We start from the raw sequence: 18,699 nt of genomic DNA, 5'->3' as shown, positions 1-18,699 counted from the left end.
AATCACATTAAAATAAATTAAATAATAATAAATTACAATTTCTTCTTTTAATAGACATTAATTAATCTATTTATTTTGCGAAGCTAATGAAGTTACAAAAATGGAAAAAAAATTAAAGTTCTTTTAAAAAATTTTAAACGAAAAGAACAATTATTAAAATGAAAATATTTATTTATTTCACAATATACCGTACACGAGTTCCACCAAACTTCTAATTACCAACATTAAAACACAAAACAAGCTATTATTATAATCAGAAAAGTCCGCACGCTTCAACGGTCGGTGCCGCCCACGGTCGGGTCATAGGCACGGGTTCCGGTTCCGGTTCCAGTTCCGGTGGTCAGACCGGTGTGCGCTCCGGTCTTCGAAGCGGCCTGCCTCTCTGTCGCGTGTTCTGCACGCGCCTGTTGCTTGTCGAGCTCCGCCCCGTGAAGCCGCTCCTCTTTCCTTTCGCTCGCCATGTCCTTCTCCAATGGATCGTGGGCCCGCATTTTGTCCACCTGGTGCATGCATTTACTTCTCGTTAAATTATTCGTTAAATTGAATTAAATAATTTCTCAAATAGAGATTAGCCTCGAAATCATTCAGCTAATTATTAATAATATAATTAAAAAAAAAAAACAGAAAATTACGAACCTTTTCTTGAGCCGTGGCTTTGGTCTTTTCCATGCCAGCCCTCGCAGAGGCCCCCACGTTGGCGGCCGATTCTTTCACCGACTCCGCCGCGTTCTTTCCCGACTGCATTTTCCCACTCCTTTTCTTTTTTATTTTTTTTCCTCAAATATTTCGTGTAGTAAATACTGACGTTTGACAAACGGGATTAACGGCGACTCTTAAATACAGTCCGAACGATTATGCTTCGGGGTCACGTGTCAAATTCATGACGCCACGTGGAGCACGCGTGGCGAGTGATCGAGGGTTTAGCTTCGTCATGTTATATTCCTATGACGTGGCGGTTTTGGGACATGTGTGTCAATTCGAAGTACTAAAAAGCTCCCCGCGCTCCACCACGTACTACGCTGTCATACGATTTTTTATATTTCAATCTCAAATTCTATAAAATTGTTTATTTATTTTTTTTTAACGAAAATTCATGAAATTTACCGAGTTTTTTTTAAAAGAATAGAATTAGTCTCAACCAAACAAAAAAATCTAAAAAATCCCAATATAATTATTTAATAAAAGATTGGTATAAACATAAAATTGCCGACCCCGTGAGATATTTCCGAGCCGTCCAGGCACGATCTTCACCGTCTAAAATGTCGCAAACAAACGCCCCTCCCGATCGGACGGTGGAGATCGCAGGCCATTCTTTTTACGAACAGTGGCAGAGAGAAAGCCGCCGACGCAAGAGAAGCAACCAATGAGAGAGACCGACCCCACAGGCCACACCCACACGTGCCATTGTTGTTTTAAATTTATTTATTTTAGATTTATTTAGGGTTTTAAAAATATTAAAGCAAGAAAAAACATTATCTTAAATAATTTTGTTTATGCAAAAATCTTATAAATATATATTTTTTAATTGGAGTAGAAAGGAACAATAAGGCTTCGTTGCCGGCGATCAGAAGGCGGCGAAACCTCTTTATCGACAGAAAGAGAGAGACTGAGAAAGCGGAGGGTGCGGAGCTCTCTCCAACTTTGGTCCTTTTCTTCTCTTTCAGGCATCGTTTCCTTCAGCATTCTGCTTGTTTCATTACTGCTTTTATTTGCCTTTTGCCTTTTGGATTCTTGATTCTCTTTCTCCTGTTTTGATATCGGCCAATGTGGACTTTGTTAAGTTGTGTGGTAATGTGTAGATCTGTGTTGACATTTAGATTATCGCCATCAAGATGTTGTATGATTTTTGATTTTGATTTTGTACTGAACGAAGGTTATAGTGTCTACAGTGCTTAAGTAGTTTAGATTTTAGGTTCTCGCGGAGATTGTGCATAGTGATGAAATGGACGCTGAGATTTAGGACGGTTGAGAGTTAGTCTGTTGGTTTTAGCTTACTTTTCCTTTGGAAGATCTGAAATCGCGTGGTTTCGATCTGGATATCTGGATTTGGCTCTTTCCTGTAATGGATATGCTATTACATTGGAAGCTTGTGATGCTGAAGATTTGTCGATTTATGAGCAAATTGGAAACTTCCTGTTTCTTCTTTGTACAGATTTGCGCATCAGATTATTGATCCGTGATATCTCATTTTCAACTTTCGGGAAGTTTTTTTCTTCTCTCTTCAAGAGAAGAAATTGTGAATGTCCTTTTCCCAATTAGAGATCCTTCCTTGAGACCCTACCTGAAAGAAGGTCGTATTGGGTTTCTTTCAGGTACGGTACGTATAAACAGAGTATTGGATTTCTCATTGAAGCTGAGTACCTGGATATTTCTATTCATACTGTAGGCTGAATAGAAATAGAATAACCCCACGACTTACGGCATCAGAGAGTTGGAATTAGTCTCTAAACATGAACATCAATTTAAATTAGTTTCATGATAAGCAGATGTTCTTTAAAAAATTTGTAAAATAATCAATACACAGACATTCATACGACGTAAATGTGAAGTTGACAGCAGACCTAATCGCTCTGGGCGTGTTTTAGAAACTTGCCAATCTGTCTTGTCGATGAACTTCAGGATAAAGGACTTCCTTTTCCGCCTCGAGTTTGGGGCGAAGTGTCTTGGCAAGTTGGTTTTCTTTGTATTGCCACCCTTTCTCCTTTGGTTCTTTTCTTACGTTTCCCCCTATAATTTTCTGATGGCTGTACGTTGAATTATTAGGTTCGCATTGAATTCATGCATTTACAAAAATTTTAAGTAGTACATGTGGGCCTGGTGTTTTGACTTCTATCAAATGAAGGCATCTTGCTATCTATAATCCTTGCCATGTGAAAGTGCAATTTGTCTAGCATACTTAAATTTAATTGTCCAATGAAATTTTTACATCCTGAGTCTACAAGATTCGTTAGAATTCGAAATTGTTTTTTTCTGAATGATTTGTTAAATTTGTATGTACGAACTATTCTCTTGTCTCATTAATGATTTACCATTACCATTTCATGAAAGTGATTGTGGGGCTATTGTGATCGAACAGTCCTACGGTTGATTGTTAACTGTTCAATGATGCAAATTTTCAATCTCCTTTTTTTCCTTTTTACGCTTGTTCCAGGACAATATCTTTTAGAAAAAATGGGTGCTGGAGGTCGAATGTCCTCTCCTTCATCCCTCAAGAAATCAGATTCTGACAACTTGAAGCGAGTTCCGTCCACAAAACCACCATTCACCCTTGGTGAGCTCAAAAAAGCCATTCCCCCACATTGCTTTCAGCGTTCGGTTCTCCGCTCATTCTCTTATGTCGTTTATGATCTTACCTTAGCTTCGATCTTCTATTACATTGCAACCACTTACTTCCAAAACCTCTCTAGCCTCTTGTTTTATCCAGCCTGGGCTTTATACTGGGTTGCCCAAGGCTGCATCCTAACTGGCGTATGGGTCATTGCCCACGAGTGTGGCCACCACGCTTTCAGTGATTACCAGTGGCTCGATGACACTGTTGGCCTTATCCTACACTCTGCCCTCCTGGTCCCTTACTTCTCTTGGAAATACAGCCACCGCAGACACCATTCCAACACCGGTTCTCTTGAGCGAGATGAAGTCTTTGTCCCTAAACAGAAATCCGCTATCAAATGGTACTCCACATACCTCAACAACCCACTCGGCCGTGTCTTCACACTCACTATCCAACTCGTCCTAGGCTGGCCTCTCTACTTGGCCTTCAATGTCTCCGGCCGACCCTACGACCGTTTGGCCTGCCATTACGACCCATACAGCCCCATCTACTCCGACCGTGAGCGGTTGCAGATATTCATCTCTGATGCTGGGCTGCTGGCCTTCACCTACGGACTCTACCGCCTCATTCTGGCCAAAGGCCTCACCTGGGTGGTCTGTGTTTACGGAGTGCCATTGCTGATTGTAAACGGGTTCCTTGTCCTAATCACATTCCTCCAACACACTCACCCGGCATTGCCGCATTACGATTCCTCAGAATGGGACTGGCTGAGAGGCGCTTTAGCGACAGTAGACAGAGACTACGGCATCTTGAACAAGGTATTCCACAACATCACTGACACTCATGTGGCCCATCATTTGGTCTCCACAATGCCACATTACCACGCGATGGAAGCAACCAAGGCAATTAAGCCAATTTTGGGTCAGTACTATCACTTCGATGGAACTCCAGTTGTTAAAGCAATGTGGAGAGAGGCGAAAGAGTGCATTTACGTGGAGCCTGATGAAGATGAGAAGAATAGAGGCGTTTTCTGGTATAGGAACAAGTTGTAATCTGTTTCCGGAAGACTTTTCTGCCTTTTCTCTATCCTGCTTCTGCTAATCCAGAAAGAGCTCCTTGTGTGCAGTAACTTTTAAAAAGCCAACCCTTGCGTAAGGTCGGTCAAGTTTTCTTGTTTGGTTTGCTTTGTAATGTGAGTTGGGTTCTAGATATTAGGCATATGCGATGCTTGACGATGAAAGTGCCTTAAAATATTAATGTTTGCGGTTAACTGTTTTGTAAGATTATGTACAAGTTAGAGGAAGATTAGTCTCTATGATGTACTATAACGAACAACACACGTATAAAAACAAACAAAAAATAGCAAAACAAGGAAACTCAGAGTTGATAATCTGCTTACACTATTTGGGTAACAGTAAAAGCTCTTCTATCTGGATGTGCCATGAGTGCCCTGTTATTTATTGATCTAAATTTAAACAAATAATATTTTTGTTTTTAATTTTTCAATGGTGAGTTGGAGAGAGGGAGATGAACAAATGGCTCCCACAAGATATTACCAATTGATTAAACAAGTCTGAAGAATTAAAACTACAAATTACAAATTAATGGGCAGAAATAATAACAATATAATAGAAACATAACTTCGACATGGAACAATAAATACCCAAGAACTTGTTCCTCCTGAAAGATTTGAAGCAACACATAATGGTTCTCATTTTCTTTCTTCCATGAAGATTCATAAGAGTGAATTTTGAGAGATGAACAATTTTGGAGGTAATAATAATCCTCCCCCTTGGTGTGTTGCATCAGAATAGAATATGCTGTAATAATAATAATAATAAAAATCCATGCATGATTAATTCTATAAGGAAATATAAAAATAATGACTTTGCATACCTTATAATGCCTGCGGTTGAAGACTGAATAAGTTTTTCTTCTCTTCAAAGTTATCCAATGGTTACACGGGGAATATGAGAAATTTTTTGCCAATCTTCTCCTTTTCCTCTCTCGTACCTCTCCTTCAATTTGGGGCAATCCCAAATATACAAATCTTGCAAAGAGGGGAGGTGGTGAATCCTTTCCGACAATGAAGTGAGTTTTGGACACACGATAATCATTAACTCTGAGAGTGATGTGAAGTTACCTATCCATTCTGGTAGAGTTATTAAATTTGGACATGAGATTATGTCAATGCGTTCAAGAGTTGTCACATGTTTCATCCCATTAGGCAAATACTCCAACTTCGGAATTGCTTCAAGAGATAAATAGCAAAGACTTCGAAACTCTTTCCACAATACATCATTAATAGGATGTTGAACAAGAGCAGAAGACATTTGTAAGTTTTTGCAATCTTTTATTTCAAGATACTCAAGATTTGTGAAATGATAGAATAACCCTTTTGGCAAAAACTCAAGATCATCAATCTTACTTAAGGAAACACTAGTAGTAGAACACTTTTCAACACAATTATTGGTAGTCCTTTCAATTACCACATTAAGTAGCTGTGAACTAATTTCACGCAGATAGAGTGACTTCAAATATGCATGCCAAGGAATTGAAGCCAAATGAGGACAAGCATCGATCTCAAGTTCACAAAGGCAAGACATTGTTATAGGAAATGATGCATTGTTGGGAGAAGATTCCGATGAAGTTTCACCCTTCCACCATCCTTTTAAATTATGCATGTCTACTATGCTTAATTCCTCAAGAGATGGAAAAAACATCGAGGAAGAAGGATATTCATTATTGTCGATGTACTCAATGTTGGGTAATGATTTAAGACCCAAATGCTTGAGAAAAGGAAATTGATCAAATTGTGGGAGAGCTTGCAATTTGAAGCAATCTGAAAGCTCTAGGCTGACCAAGTGAACAAGGGTATTAGAGGATAGCCAATCACATAGACTGACTTCTGGATATTTGCATATATATATCGTTCGAACCTTTGAATGTAGCTGTAAGCATTGTAAAACTCCTTTGCCCTCATCGTCCAGGACAATATATATATACTCATCTACAGAATTGTTCCAAACTAGCCTTAGCTCTCGAACACCCAACTTCAATCGCAAGGTGTTTTCCAAAACATCAGATGTACAAACTTCCAAGCTTTTAATAGTTAATGTTCCCTTCAACTTGTTCAATCTATTCAACTCGCTTAAATCACAACCAATATCTTTCTTTAGTACAAACAAATTCATTGTTTGAAGACTTGTAAGCTCACCTAGTCCTTTAGGCATATGAGTCAAAGCATTGCACCCATGTAAATCAAGATGCTTGAGGTTGACACATTTTTTAATATCTTTCGGCAATTCTCTTAATTGAGAACAATCTTGAAGGATAAGTGTTTCCAAATTGTGCAATGCAGTAATAGAATCTGGAAGGAATTTTATATTCTTATTTCCAACAAGGCTTAGATACCTCAGCTTCTTCCAATTTTTTGCTTCTCTCGGCAACTCTTGTAAACACTCACACCCATCAAGGGTAAGTGTTTCCAAATCGTGCAATGCAGTAATAGAATCTGGAAGGAATTTTATATTCTTATTTCCAACAAGGCTTAGATACCTCAGCTTCTTCCAATTTTTTGCTTCTCTCGGCAACTCTTGTAAACACTCACACCCATCAAGGATAAGTGTTTCCAAATCATGCAATGAAGTAATAGAATCTGGAAGGAATTTTATATTCTCATTTTCAGCAAGGCTTAGATACCTGAGCTTCATCCAATTTTTTGCATCTCTCGGCAACTCTTGTAAACACTCACACCCATCAAGGATAAGTATTTCCAAATTATACAACTTAGTTATAGAATTCGGAAGGAACTTAAGTTTATTTAGACATATGTTTAGATATCTCAAATGTTTTAACTTACCAATAAAACTTGGCAATACTTTTGAAATATCAGTATGGTAGAAATTCACCGTCAATGTCCTCAAGCGCAAAAACTGGGTAGAGATTAGGTTCATAACTTTTTGGCAATCCTCATCTGAAGCTTCAATAATTAATGTCCTCAAATTTTTTGCCTTCAACAATAATTTCAAGGATTCCAATTTTATAGCAAAGTTACTATCAATTGAGATATGTCGGATTTTGTCAATGTCGGTTCTATCGTTCACACCCATGGAAACGTATTCATCTTCTACTATTGAACAAGCAAGATCATGTATCAAATCATGCATCTTACATCTTATTATGTCACCCATTTCATTTCTTCTGACGTCTTGAAAGAATGACCTTGATAATAATTCCATGAAATACTCTTCACCAATATCACTTGCCCCAATTGCGCCAGTTGATCGAACAAAACCTTGCGCCATCCATTGTCGTATCACTTCATCCTTTTTAATATCATAATCTTTGGGAAATACAGCACAATATAAAAAACATTGCTTCAAATGAGATGGTAGATGGTTATAACTGAGACCTAGTATTGATAGCATGAACTCCGCCTCTTCTCTTTGCTCCAAAACTTGAGAAATCTCCTTATCTTTGAAAGCCAACCAAAGATGATGTTGTTTTTTAGCATATAAAAGACGTCCTATTGTTCTTATTGCAAGAGGAAGACCTTTCAATTTCACCACAATCTCCTTCCCAATGTCAACTAGATTTGAATTTTCACGTTCCTTTTCTGGTTCCTCGCCTCCAAAAGCCATTTTTTTAAACAATAGCCAAGCATTTTTGTCATCCAATTCTCCTAAAACATAATATGAAGTTGGGTCAAAAGTCGTTGCAACTTGTCTATCACGTGTTGTGATCAAAATTTTACTGCCTGATGCACCACCCATCAATAATCTTTTGAGCTTAACCCATTCATCGTCCTTTTTATTCCACACATCATCCATGATAAGCAAGTACTTTTTCCCATCAATATTCTTTCGAAGTTCACTTTGCAACAAATCCATTTGAAAGATCTCAGGTTTCTTTCTTATTGCAGACTCTAGAATCTTTTCAACAATAATTTTTACATCAAACTCGTCAGAAATACACACCCATAGTTTCAACTCAAAATGTTTTTGTATGTCTTCATTATTGTAGGCAAATTGAGCAAGTGCAGTCTTTCCTAAACCTCCCATTCCAACGATGGCAATCACTGCAACGTTTTCCTTGACATTAGGATCTGTATTCAGGAGAAGATCTATAATTGCTTTCTTGTCGTGATCTCTTCCCACCACTTCATCATCACATATAAAAGACGAAGTCTCTCGACTCTTCCTCAACTCATCTCCACTCTTCCTCAACTCTTCAGGTTGAGTATTTATCGAGAAAGTGAATTGATTTTTATCAGCATTAATAGCTTTCAGTTTCTCTCTAATGTCTTTAATTTTGTGACTCATTTGAAATCGGAATGCAATCCGATGAGGCAGAGAGAAAAATTGACGTACCTCTTTTGCCCCTCTTTTATTGTTGGCGATAACTTGCCGCCTCAAGGTTTCATAAGCGAACTCGTCAATCAAGTCTTCAGCATCGTAGAAAGCCTCTTTGACCCTTGAAATCCACTTCTTCACTTCTTTGTTCTTGAACTGTTTCTCCTCTGCATCAATTAGGAATGCTTTCATGTCTGAAATGGTATGTGTGAGTTTGTCGAGCTCATCCTGGACGCCACAAAACAATTGACACTCTTTGATAGCAAGAGAGCCCAATTTGGTAATAAGGGATGTCGCAGCATCGAATAGAATTGATTCCGCCATTGCAAGGATTTCAACAAGATTGAGTGAGATTTCTTCTGCTTCGTCTTCTTCTGCTTCGTCCTCTTCTTCTTCGTCTTCTTATAGTGGATTGAAGCGTAACCCTTTTCTTCTTCTTTTTCTTTTCTTTTAATACAAACAAACTTTTGTCGGCAGCTAAGAATAATCTTTATAAATAGACCGCCGGACTTTTGTCGGCGGCTAAGAATAATCTTTATTTAAATGTTAGATTGGAATAAATAATTTTGCAGAATTATTCATCCATTTGTGGATCCCACACGCATGTGATTCACATTTACTATTTGTCACAATTTTAGGGCAACTTATTTTAGTTTGAATTAGTTATGGAATATATGATATTCGTAATTTTACAGAATATATTAGTTAGGAAATATATTTTAGATATCGTAGTAATCAGTTGAATTTGAATAGTAGTATATTTGATTTTATTATCAGGATTTAGTTAGTTTATATTTTCTTGGTAGATATTATTTAGTATCTTGTATCCTATTTAAAGGTCGTGAATATCAATGAAGATTGAACATTTGATCCCAATTCCTTTTCTAATTCTTAAATCTGTATTCTTTCGTGAGTAATAATATTTTCATATCTATGCACACTTTTGAGTGGTAGCTATTGCGTCAGTTGGTATCAGAGCCAAGTTGGTACGGTTTAATATTATTACTCAACGAGATGAATAGTGGGAGTGCTTCTATGGGTGTAGCTATGGAAAAGCTGATTGGCAATAACTATAGTTATTGGAAGTTATGCATGGAAGCTTATCTACAAGGGCAAGATTTATGGGATTTAATTGAAGGGGATGACACAGAAATTCCAGCCGATACTCCACAAAATGCAAAATTACGTCAACAATGGAAGATCAAGTGCGGAAAAGCCTTATTTACCTTGCGAACTTTGATTAGCAAGGAGTATATTGATCATGTTCGTGATTTAAAGTCACCAAAGCAAGTATGGGATACACTTCAAAAGTTGTTCACTAAGAAAAATACCGCTCGACTGCAATTTCTAGAGAATGAACTAGCTATGGTAACTCAAGGTAATTTTTCTATTGAAGAATATTTTTTGAAAGTGAAAAATCTGTGTTCTGAAATTTCAGAATTAGATGCTGAGGAGCCAGTGAGTGAGGCTCGATTACGGCGTTATCTTATTCGTGGATTACGAAAAGAGTTTATGCCCTTTGTTTCCTCAATACAAGGGTGGGCAAATCAACCTACGGTAATTGAATTGGAGAATCTTCTTTCCAATCAGGAAGCCTTGATTAAGCAAATGACTAGCAGCAACGAGTTTTCCCCAAAGTTAGAAGGTGTGTTGTATGTCAAAGATCAAAGGAGACAGAATTTTCACTCAAGGCCTTCATCTAGCAATGAGAATCAATTCAGAAGTGACGAGTCATCAAAGAAGCCATTTAAAGCTTGTTACAGGTGTGGAAAACCAGGCCACTTTAAACGAGATTGTCAGGCGGAAGTGGTGTGTGATCATTGTGGAAAGCCAGGCCATATTAAACCAAATTGTCAAGTCAAGATGCAGGAATCAGAAGCAAATGCGGTATATGAAAATAAAAATTCTCCAGATCCAATTTGGGAATATTGCTTAACCACTGAGGTTCTTGACCAGCCAACAAACGTGACTTCAGCCGTATATCAAGATGATGTTTATACAGGTGATCAAAATTCTAATTCCACTACTTACGCTTCTGAGTTTGATTCTCTCCAAATTTCGCATCTGGACTCTCTTTTTCTCCGATTTCAATTTTATTGCCCCTGATGACCCTTCTGTTTACTCCACGGCCTTGGATTTGAGATTCAACGAAAATGAAGTTGTCGAGCTAACGTTTGACGATCTTGAAGGTCTTTACCTCCCCTCTGAGGCTGACGATTTTCTCATCTTGGAGAATTTAGATCAAACTACCAATTCGCAGGATTCGGCTACTGATGCTCTGCCCCAGTCTGACCCAGAAATAGCTGCACTGCTTGATGATGATGATTTATCACTATTTGGTTCTGATGTTGAGGACTTGGAGGAGGATTTCGTAGTTCAGGTAAATTTATGTGAAGAAAGGGAGGATGGTTCAATGGATAATAAGTTTAGTGTGGCTAAGGATTCTGAGAAGGCGACAGGAACCCAGAATATTATTAATAACAAATATTTTGGCGATGACATTTTTGAGGATGCAGATGTTGACCATGTGGAGGATGATGTTGACCATGTGGAGGATGATGTTGATAAGCCACAGCTTTTGGATGATCGATTTGATACCCTCTTAAGTCAGGACTATGCGTCTAGTGACAACGATGACAGTGCTTGTGATGAGCATGATGGTTGGGTAGCTGAAGAAGATGAGTCCCTTGCTCGAAAGCTCAAGCATACCCTTGATGATCATAGTAAGGATGACTTGGACCTTGACCAAGGATATAAAGCTTCTGCAGATCAAGAGCTTTTGCAGTCTACCAGTGATGTAATTCACCGGTGTTGGAGTATGCTGAGTCTGCACAAGTTGAGATGAATTATTACTCTTTCTCATTAGAATTGAATCGCTGCGATGTGGAACTTATGAAGAAGGAAATCATTGAACATGATGTGTCAGTGTCTTATTCAGGTGGTGGCGTGCCTAAGAAGTCCATACGCAAGCCTAACTGGAAGAAATTCTTCGTAGATTATTTTGTTCGAGAGAACGTGTTCACGCAGGATGTTGAATTGCAGGAAATACATACTAATGAGCAAGTTGCAGACATATTTACTAAGGCACTTGCCAAAGTGAAGTTTGAAGTTTTTCGTAGAAGCTCTCGGAGTTATTGAGAAATAAGCTTGCACTAAGGAGGCTGTCACAATTTTAGTGCAACTTATTTTAGTTTGAATTAGTTATGGAATGTATTCGTAATCTTCGAGAATATATTAGTTAGGAAATATATTTTAGATATCGCAATCAGTTGAATTTGAATAGTAGTATATTTGATTTTATTATCAGGATTTAGTTAGTTTATATTTTCTTGGTAGATATTATTTAGTATCTTGTATCCTATTTAAAGGTCGTGAATATCAATGAAGATTGAACATTTGATAGTAATATTTTCATATCTATCACACTTTTGAGTGGTAGATATTGCGTCACTATTTACCTTACATCACATCTCATCCTACACTTTTGCTTTTTAATTGGATAATTATTCAACTTTCAATAAATTATATTTTTAAATTGCTATCGAATTCTTTTAAATATCGTGTCTGATGACCTACTGATGAAATTTAAAAGTTAATACTGTGTTGGTTGGTGTACATCAAAATTTGATAGAATTATGCCCTCATATTTGATAACTTGTTTTGAGGTACACAAAACTTTAAAATGAAGATACACATTTGTTTGATAGGTCCGTTGATGTACTTGAAAATTTGACGGAATGATACACCCACTTTTTATAGTTTGTTGACATGCTTGAAGTCTCTTAAAATGATACACTCTGTTTGATATTCTACTAATCTACTTCATCGATGAATGGAATACTTTTCTCCACCGATTCATCCACATATAGGAAGGACTATATTTCTAAATACTCTAAACAAAAATTCAAAACGCCCATATATGAGTACAATCTCTAGTCCATAACAAAAGTCAATACAATCTTTAATGTCAAATATACTTTTATATTCACAAAATATTAACAAAATAATACATCTATCATTTTACTCAAACGAATGTATACCTATGATATGCTTCAATAAAATGATACAACTATGTTTTTTACTCAAATAGATGTTTATTGATGTCTCATTGCTGTGATAACCAAAACATAAATAAAATAGTACACAAATTTATATGCTTAAAATGAATGTTGACTAATGTCATGCACCAATGATGTACCATATCAAAATATGTCAATGACAAAAGTGTATATCAAAATATTTCTTTTATGATGGAAAGACCATTGACTAAAAAACAAAGAATCAAAATTACAAATGAATGAATTCAACTAATAACACTATAACAGAACAAGAGCCATGAAAATAAACAACTTTGAAAGAGAACAATAACAGCGCAAGAACTTGTACCTCAATGATTTGAAGCAACCCATCGAACGGATTGTTCTCATTTTCTTTTTTGATTAAGATTCTGCCAATTTAAGAGTGAATTTTCTTTTAGAGATGAACAACTTTGGAGCAACATAATAATAATCCTCTCCAATATAATTCTTGGCGTCTTGTATCTTAGATTCGAGACTGTGCAATAGAATAGGCTGTAACAATGGTTGTAAAAAGACAAGTTAGGAAAATCACTTGAAATGAGTGCATAATTAACCTTAAGAAAATATAAATATAACGAGAGAAAAATGACTTTCCATACCTGACAATAGTTATAGTTGATGGTTCTCTTCAATATCAAAGTTATGAAATGTATACCAAGGGAATATGAGAGATTTTTTTCCAATCTTTTCCTATCCCTTCCTTGTACCTCTCTCTCAATTTGGGGCAATTCTCAATTTCCAACGATTTTAAAGATCGGTGATAGTAAATTCCTTCTGACAATGAAGTGAGCTTTGGGCATTCGAAAATCGTTAGGAATAAGAGTGAAGTGAGGTCACCAATCCATTCTGGTAAAGTTGTTAAATTTGGACAATTTTCTATGTGAATCAATCGGAGAGTTGTCACATGTTGCATCCCATTAGGCAAATACTCCAACTTCGGAATTGCATTAAGAATTAAGATGCGGAGATTTCGAAACTCTTTCCATATTACATTAGCAGGATGTTGTACAAGAGAAGAAGATATTTGTAAGCTTTTGCAATCTGTTATTGAAAGTTGCTGAAGATCTTTGAAATGATAAAATAACTCTTTTGGCAGAAACTCAAGATCTTCGATCTTACTAAGGCGAACATAAGATATTTTAGACCGAGTAGAAGAAGACTCTTCAACACAATGATTGAGAGTCATTTCAATTACCATATTAAGTAGTTGTGAACTAATTGCACTCAGTTGCAGCGACTTCAATGGTGCACGCCAAGGAATTGAAGCCAAATGAGGACAAGCATCGATCTCAAGTTCACAAAGGCAAGACATTGTTATAGGAAATGATGCAAGACATTGTTATAGGAAATGATGCATTGTCGGGAGAAGCTTCTGATGAAGTTTCACCCTTCCACCATCCTTTTAAATTGTGCATGTCTATAAGGCTTAATTTCTCAAGAGATGGAAGAAACATTGATGATGAAGAATATTCGTTGTTGTTGTCCATGTACTCAATGTTGGGTAATGATTTGAGACTCAAATGCTTGAGAAAAGGAAATTGATCAAATTGTGGGAGAGCTTGCAATTTGAAGCAATCTGAAAGCTTTATGCTGACCAAGTGAATAAGGGTATTAGAAGATAGCCAATCACATAGTCTGACTTCTCGATATCCGCATATATCTATATTTCGAACCTTTGAATGTGGCTGTAAGCATTGTAAAACCCCTTTGCCCTCATTGTCCAGGACAATATTCATATGCTCATCTTTTGAATTGTTCCAAACTAGCTTTAACTCTTGAACACCCGACATCAATCGCAAGTTAAAAGAACTCTTTTCCAAATCATCCGTTGTACAAACTTCCAAACCTTTAATGGTCAATGATCCCTTCAACTTGTCAAGTCTATTCAACTCGCTTAAATCACAACCAATATCTTTCTTGAGTACAAACAAATTCATTGTTTGAAGACGAGTAAGCTCTCCTAATCCTTTAGGCATATGAGTCAAAGCATGGCACCCACGTAAATCAAGATGCTTAAGGTTGACACATTTTTTAATATCTTTTGGCAATTCTTTTAATAGAGAACAATCTTGAAGGATGAGTGTTTCCAAATTGTGCAATGCAGCAATAGAATCTGGAAGATATTTTATCTCCTTATTTCTAGCAAGGCTTAGATACCTCAGCTTCATCCAATTTTTTGCATCTCTCGGCAACTCTTGTAAAAGTTTACAGTCATCAAGGACAAGTGTTTCCAAATTATACAACTTAGTTATCGAATTCGGAAGGAATTGAAGTTCGAATAGACGTATCTTCAGATATCTTAAATGTTTCAACTTGCCAATAGCTCTTGGCAATACTTTTGAAGTAATAGCATAGCTAAAATTCAAACTCAATGTCCTTAATCGCAAAAATTTGAGAGGGATTAGGTTAAGGACTTTCCGGCAATCCTTATCTCGAGCATCAATAATTAATGTCCTTAAATTTTTTGCCTCAAACAATAATTTTATGGATTCCAATTTCATACTGAATCTATGGTAAATTGAGATGTGTCGGGTTCTGTCAATGACAGTGCTATCATTCACACCCATAGAAACATATTCATTTTTTACTATTGAACAAGCAAGATCATGTATCAAATCATGCATCTTACACTCTGTTACGATACCCATTTCATTTCTTGTGACGTCTTGAAAGAATGACCTTGATAATAATTCCATGAAATAATCTTCACCAATATCATACGGCTCAATTATGCCAATTGATTGAACGAAACCTTGTGCCACCCATTGCTTTATCACTTCATCCTTTTGAATGTTATAATCCTTGGGAAATAAAGCACAATATAAAAAACATTGCTTCAAACTAGACCGGAGATGGTTAAAACTAAGCTCCAGTATTGATAGCATGAATTGTGCCTCCTCTCTTTGCTCTAAAACTCGAGAAAGCTCATTTTCCTTGAAAGCCAACCAGAGATGATGTTCTGGTTTTTTGGCATGTAGAAGACGTCCTATTGTTCTTATTGCAAGAGGAAGACCTTTTAACTTTACCAAAATCTCCTTGCCAATTTCGATTAGTTTTGAATTTTCAAGTTCTTTTTCTGATTCTTCACCTCCAAAAGCCATTTTTTTAAACAATAACCAAGCACTTTTGTCGTCCAATACTCCTAAAGCATATGATGAAGTTGTGTCAAAAGTCTCTGCAACTCGTTGAGGACGCGTTGTGATCAAAATTCTACTGCCTGGTGCACCACCCATTAATAATCTTTTGAGAGTAACCCATTTTTCGTGATCTTCATTCCACACATCATCCATGATGAGCAAGTACTTTTTCCCATCAATATGTCTTCTAAGTTCACTTTGCAACAAATCCATTTGAAGGATCTCAGGTTTCTTTGTTGTTGCAGACTCTATAATCTTTTCAACGATAACCTTTACATCAAAGTCTTCAGAAATACACACCCATAATTTCAACTCAAAATGCTTTGTTATGTATTCATTATTGTAGACAGATTGAGCAAGTGCAGTCTTTCCTAATCCTCCCATACCAACTATGGCAATCACAGCAACGTTCTCCTTGTCATTAGTATCTGTATTTAGGAGAAGATCTATAATTGCTTTTCTATCATCATCCCTACCCACCACTTCATCATCACATATAAAAGAGGAAGTCTCTCGACTCTTCCTCAGCTCATCATCTCGAATATTTATCATACGCTCAGAGAAATGGAATTGACTTTTATCAACATCAATAGCTTTCAGTTTCTCTTTAATGTCTTTAATTTTGTGACTCATTTCAAATCGAAATGCAACCTGATGAGGTATAGAGAAAACTTCACGTACCTCTTTCGCTCCTCTTTTACCTTTGGTGATAACTTGCCGCCTCAAGGTTTCATACGCGAACTCGTCAATCAAGTCATCAACATCATAGAAAGCCTCTTTGACCCTTGAAATCCAATTCTTCACTGTATGGCTCTTGGATTGTTGCTCCTCTGCATCAAGAAGCACAGCTTCCATGGCTGAAAGAGTATGTTTCAGCTGGTCAAGCTCATCATCCATTCCCCAAAGCAATTGAAACTCTGTGATAGCAGGAGAGCCCAATTTAGTAATAAGGGATGCCGCAACATTGAATAGAATTGATTCCGCCATTTCAATGGTTCCAACAAGTTTGAATGAGATTTCTTCTTCTCTTCTCTTATAAAGGATTGAAGGTGTTAGACTGCGTAATCCTTTTTTCTTTTCTTTTTTTTTTCTTTCAATATTTCAAACCACTAACAAAATCTCCACACATTATAAATAAATATAAATATAATGTTTAGACTTAGCCGACTTGAATTTTTTATCGGCAGCTAAGAACAGTCTTTATTTGAATTTTTTATACCCAATTTCAATGTCAAGTGGGATAAAATATATTGTAAAATGAAATGAAATAATCAAGCATTGGGGGGAGTGATGGCTCTTCGATTGCCTAAGTTGTCAACTTCAATTGGAGGATCCCACATGCATGTGCTTCTCCAATTATTAATAGCTTTACATCACATCCCATCTCATCCCATCCTACACTTTTCCATTTGTTATTAAAAAGTAAAAAATAAATTATTCCATATTTTTCTAGTTTCATCCTTTTTTACAGAACATTTTAGTCAAATTCTAAAAAGAAAAACAAAATCAAGATAATAATTTTTTTATTTTTTATTTTTAACTTTGACTTAGATTTTTTAAGATATATTTAAAAAAGTAAATAATAAAACAAAAAATTTGTAAGCAAAAATAGTATACAAAATTTAAATTACTATGAAATGAGCTTAAATTTTTTAATAATTGTTTCATTTCCTAATTTTCTTTTTCATTTTTTCCCACTTGTTTCCTTTCTTGTTTAGAGGGGCATGTGTGTGGTTTCTTCCTCTCAAATTTCCACATGCACAAGTGGGTTTCTAATTAATAATAAAAAAAATTAATTTCTATGAAACACCCAACCAATTATGAATAATTCTCCCCCCAAATAATCTTTTCCAATATCATTTGTTTATGGTGTGAAATTAATTATTACAAATATCAAAAGACTCAGAGAATTAAACTTTCTCTGAGTTTTGATGCTGGTTAATGTCATTGATTTTCATTAAAAAAAAAAAAAAAGTTGGTCAATTGCTATGACATTCATAAAGAGAAAGTGTATGGGATGAAAAGGCAGGAGAGGAAGGGAGAGAAATGGGATTTATTAGAAAGGAAGTGCATTGAAGAAATATCACACACTAGCTTTCCTAGTCGGTTGCGTTAGGCTCCAAGGGAGGTGGAGGAGTAGCCAGTCTTGTAAAAACAACAGGCACCCCAGAAGTATCTCTAATAATCTGTACCCATCCAAAACCATTTCATAATTATTCATATTCTTCAGAATCTCAAATGCAACTCCATATCTCATACTTTAACAATGAAAAAAAAGTTCCTTTTCAATATTTTAAAATATTTGTTAAACTTCTTGGAATGGAATGTAGCTTCTGTGGGTGAGATTTCTATTTCACAATTTGATAACTCAACTAGTTAATGCATATATCTTTAACTTAACAGGCAGTAGGTTTAAACTCCCACTAAAGTAAAAGGCCGGTGATGGTAAGATTTTGAATGTTAAGTTGTGTTAAACTTTGACCAAAAGAGGTCAAAGTCTTCGTTTGGTCACCATGTTGAGTCTAAATACAACGGAGAGGCTGCAAGGATGTCCTCATTTAAGTTTAAAATCCTTCTCGATGTTCTTTGTGATTGGAGGATAGTGATGTTTTCAAGTCCTTTCTTTAGGACTTCGTGGAATCATTGGCAGAATTTGGTGGGACTACCATGGGTTTTCCATCATTAGAAAAGAGTGCATGAACCAATTTTTATGTGGAAATTCTTTCAAAGGAAAGGCAAGGAACCTACGATCGATGCTGGAAAATCTAGTAGAAGAATAGATTGTTCAATGGGTGGCAAAGATATGGGGAAGGGTTTAGATTGTGCTAAAACGGTCGAGTTATGAGTTCTTTTCTCTT

The 18,699-nt window shown here is 36.4% G+C and overlaps 4 protein-coding genes and 1 pseudogene across 7 annotated transcripts; 1 reads left to right on the top strand and 4 right to left on the bottom strand.

The window, feature by feature from the left end:
* Positions 1-150: 150 nt before the first annotated feature.
* Positions 151-817, bottom strand: LOC111800321 (protein LE25). The gene is made up of 2 exons (XM_023683961.2): positions 637-817; positions 151-500 (listed from the first exon to the last, which is right to left on the bottom strand). Exons 1-2 carry the CDS (start codon positions 742-744, stop codon positions 273-275), a joined length of 336 nt encoding a protein of 111 aa, XP_023539729.1. The 5' UTR covers positions 745-817; the 3' UTR covers positions 151-272.
* A 688-nt stretch (positions 818-1,505) lies between these two features.
* Positions 1,506-4,552, top strand: LOC111786608 (delta(12)-fatty-acid desaturase FAD2). 3 transcript variants are annotated; one of them, XM_087126413.1, is made up of 2 exons: positions 1,506-1,644; positions 3,152-4,552. In XM_087126413.1, exon 2 carries the CDS (start codon positions 3,172-3,174, stop codon positions 4,321-4,323), a length of 1,152 nt encoding a protein of 383 aa, XP_086982539.1. In that variant the 5' UTR covers positions 1,506-1,644; positions 3,152-3,171; the 3' UTR covers positions 4,324-4,552. The 3 variants fall into 3 exon arrangements, with proteins under 3 accessions (XP_086982539.1, XP_086982538.1, XP_086982540.1); XM_087126412.1 differs by having other exon boundaries at positions 1,508-1,664; XM_087126414.1 differs by having other exon boundaries at positions 1,597-1,621.
* Positions 4,553-4,741: 189 nt separating this feature from the next.
* Positions 4,742-9,113, bottom strand: LOC111800203 (disease resistance protein RGA2). Its single transcript, XM_087126416.1, has 2 exons — positions 5,168-9,113; positions 4,742-5,091 (listed from the first exon to the last, which is right to left on the bottom strand). The coding sequence occupies exon 1, from the start codon at positions 8,947-8,949 to the stop codon at positions 5,218-5,220; it is 3,732 nt and encodes a 1,243-aa protein (XP_086982542.1). The 5' UTR covers positions 8,950-9,113; the 3' UTR covers positions 4,742-5,091; positions 5,168-5,217.
* Positions 9,114-10,779: 1,666 nt separating this feature from the next.
* Positions 10,780-11,488, bottom strand: LOC147791564 (uncharacterized). Its single transcript, XM_087126314.1, has 3 exons — positions 11,366-11,488; positions 11,123-11,226; positions 10,780-10,996 (listed from the first exon to the last, which is right to left on the bottom strand). Exons 1-3 carry the CDS (start codon positions 11,486-11,488, stop codon positions 10,867-10,869), a joined length of 357 nt encoding a protein of 118 aa, XP_086982440.1. The 3' UTR covers positions 10,780-10,866.
* Positions 11,489-13,065: 1,577 nt separating this feature from the next.
* LOC147791563 (disease resistance protein RGA2-like) lies at positions 13,066-16,993 on the bottom strand (annotated as a pseudogene). The gene is made up of 2 exons (XR_015422274.1): positions 13,304-16,993; positions 13,066-13,196 (listed from the first exon to the last, which is right to left on the bottom strand). The product of XR_015422274.1 is annotated as a disease resistance protein RGA2-like (transcript).
* Positions 16,994-18,699: the final 1,706 nt, after the last annotated feature.

This window comes from Cucurbita pepo, chromosome 8 (assembly GCF_057944985.1).
Source record: "Cucurbita pepo subsp. pepo isolate OVF chromosome 8, ASM5794498v1, whole genome shotgun sequence".
NCBI classification, from domain to species: Eukaryota; Viridiplantae; Streptophyta; class Magnoliopsida; order Cucurbitales; family Cucurbitaceae; genus Cucurbita; species Cucurbita pepo.
This window is presented reverse-complemented; position numbering and strand designations above follow the sequence as displayed.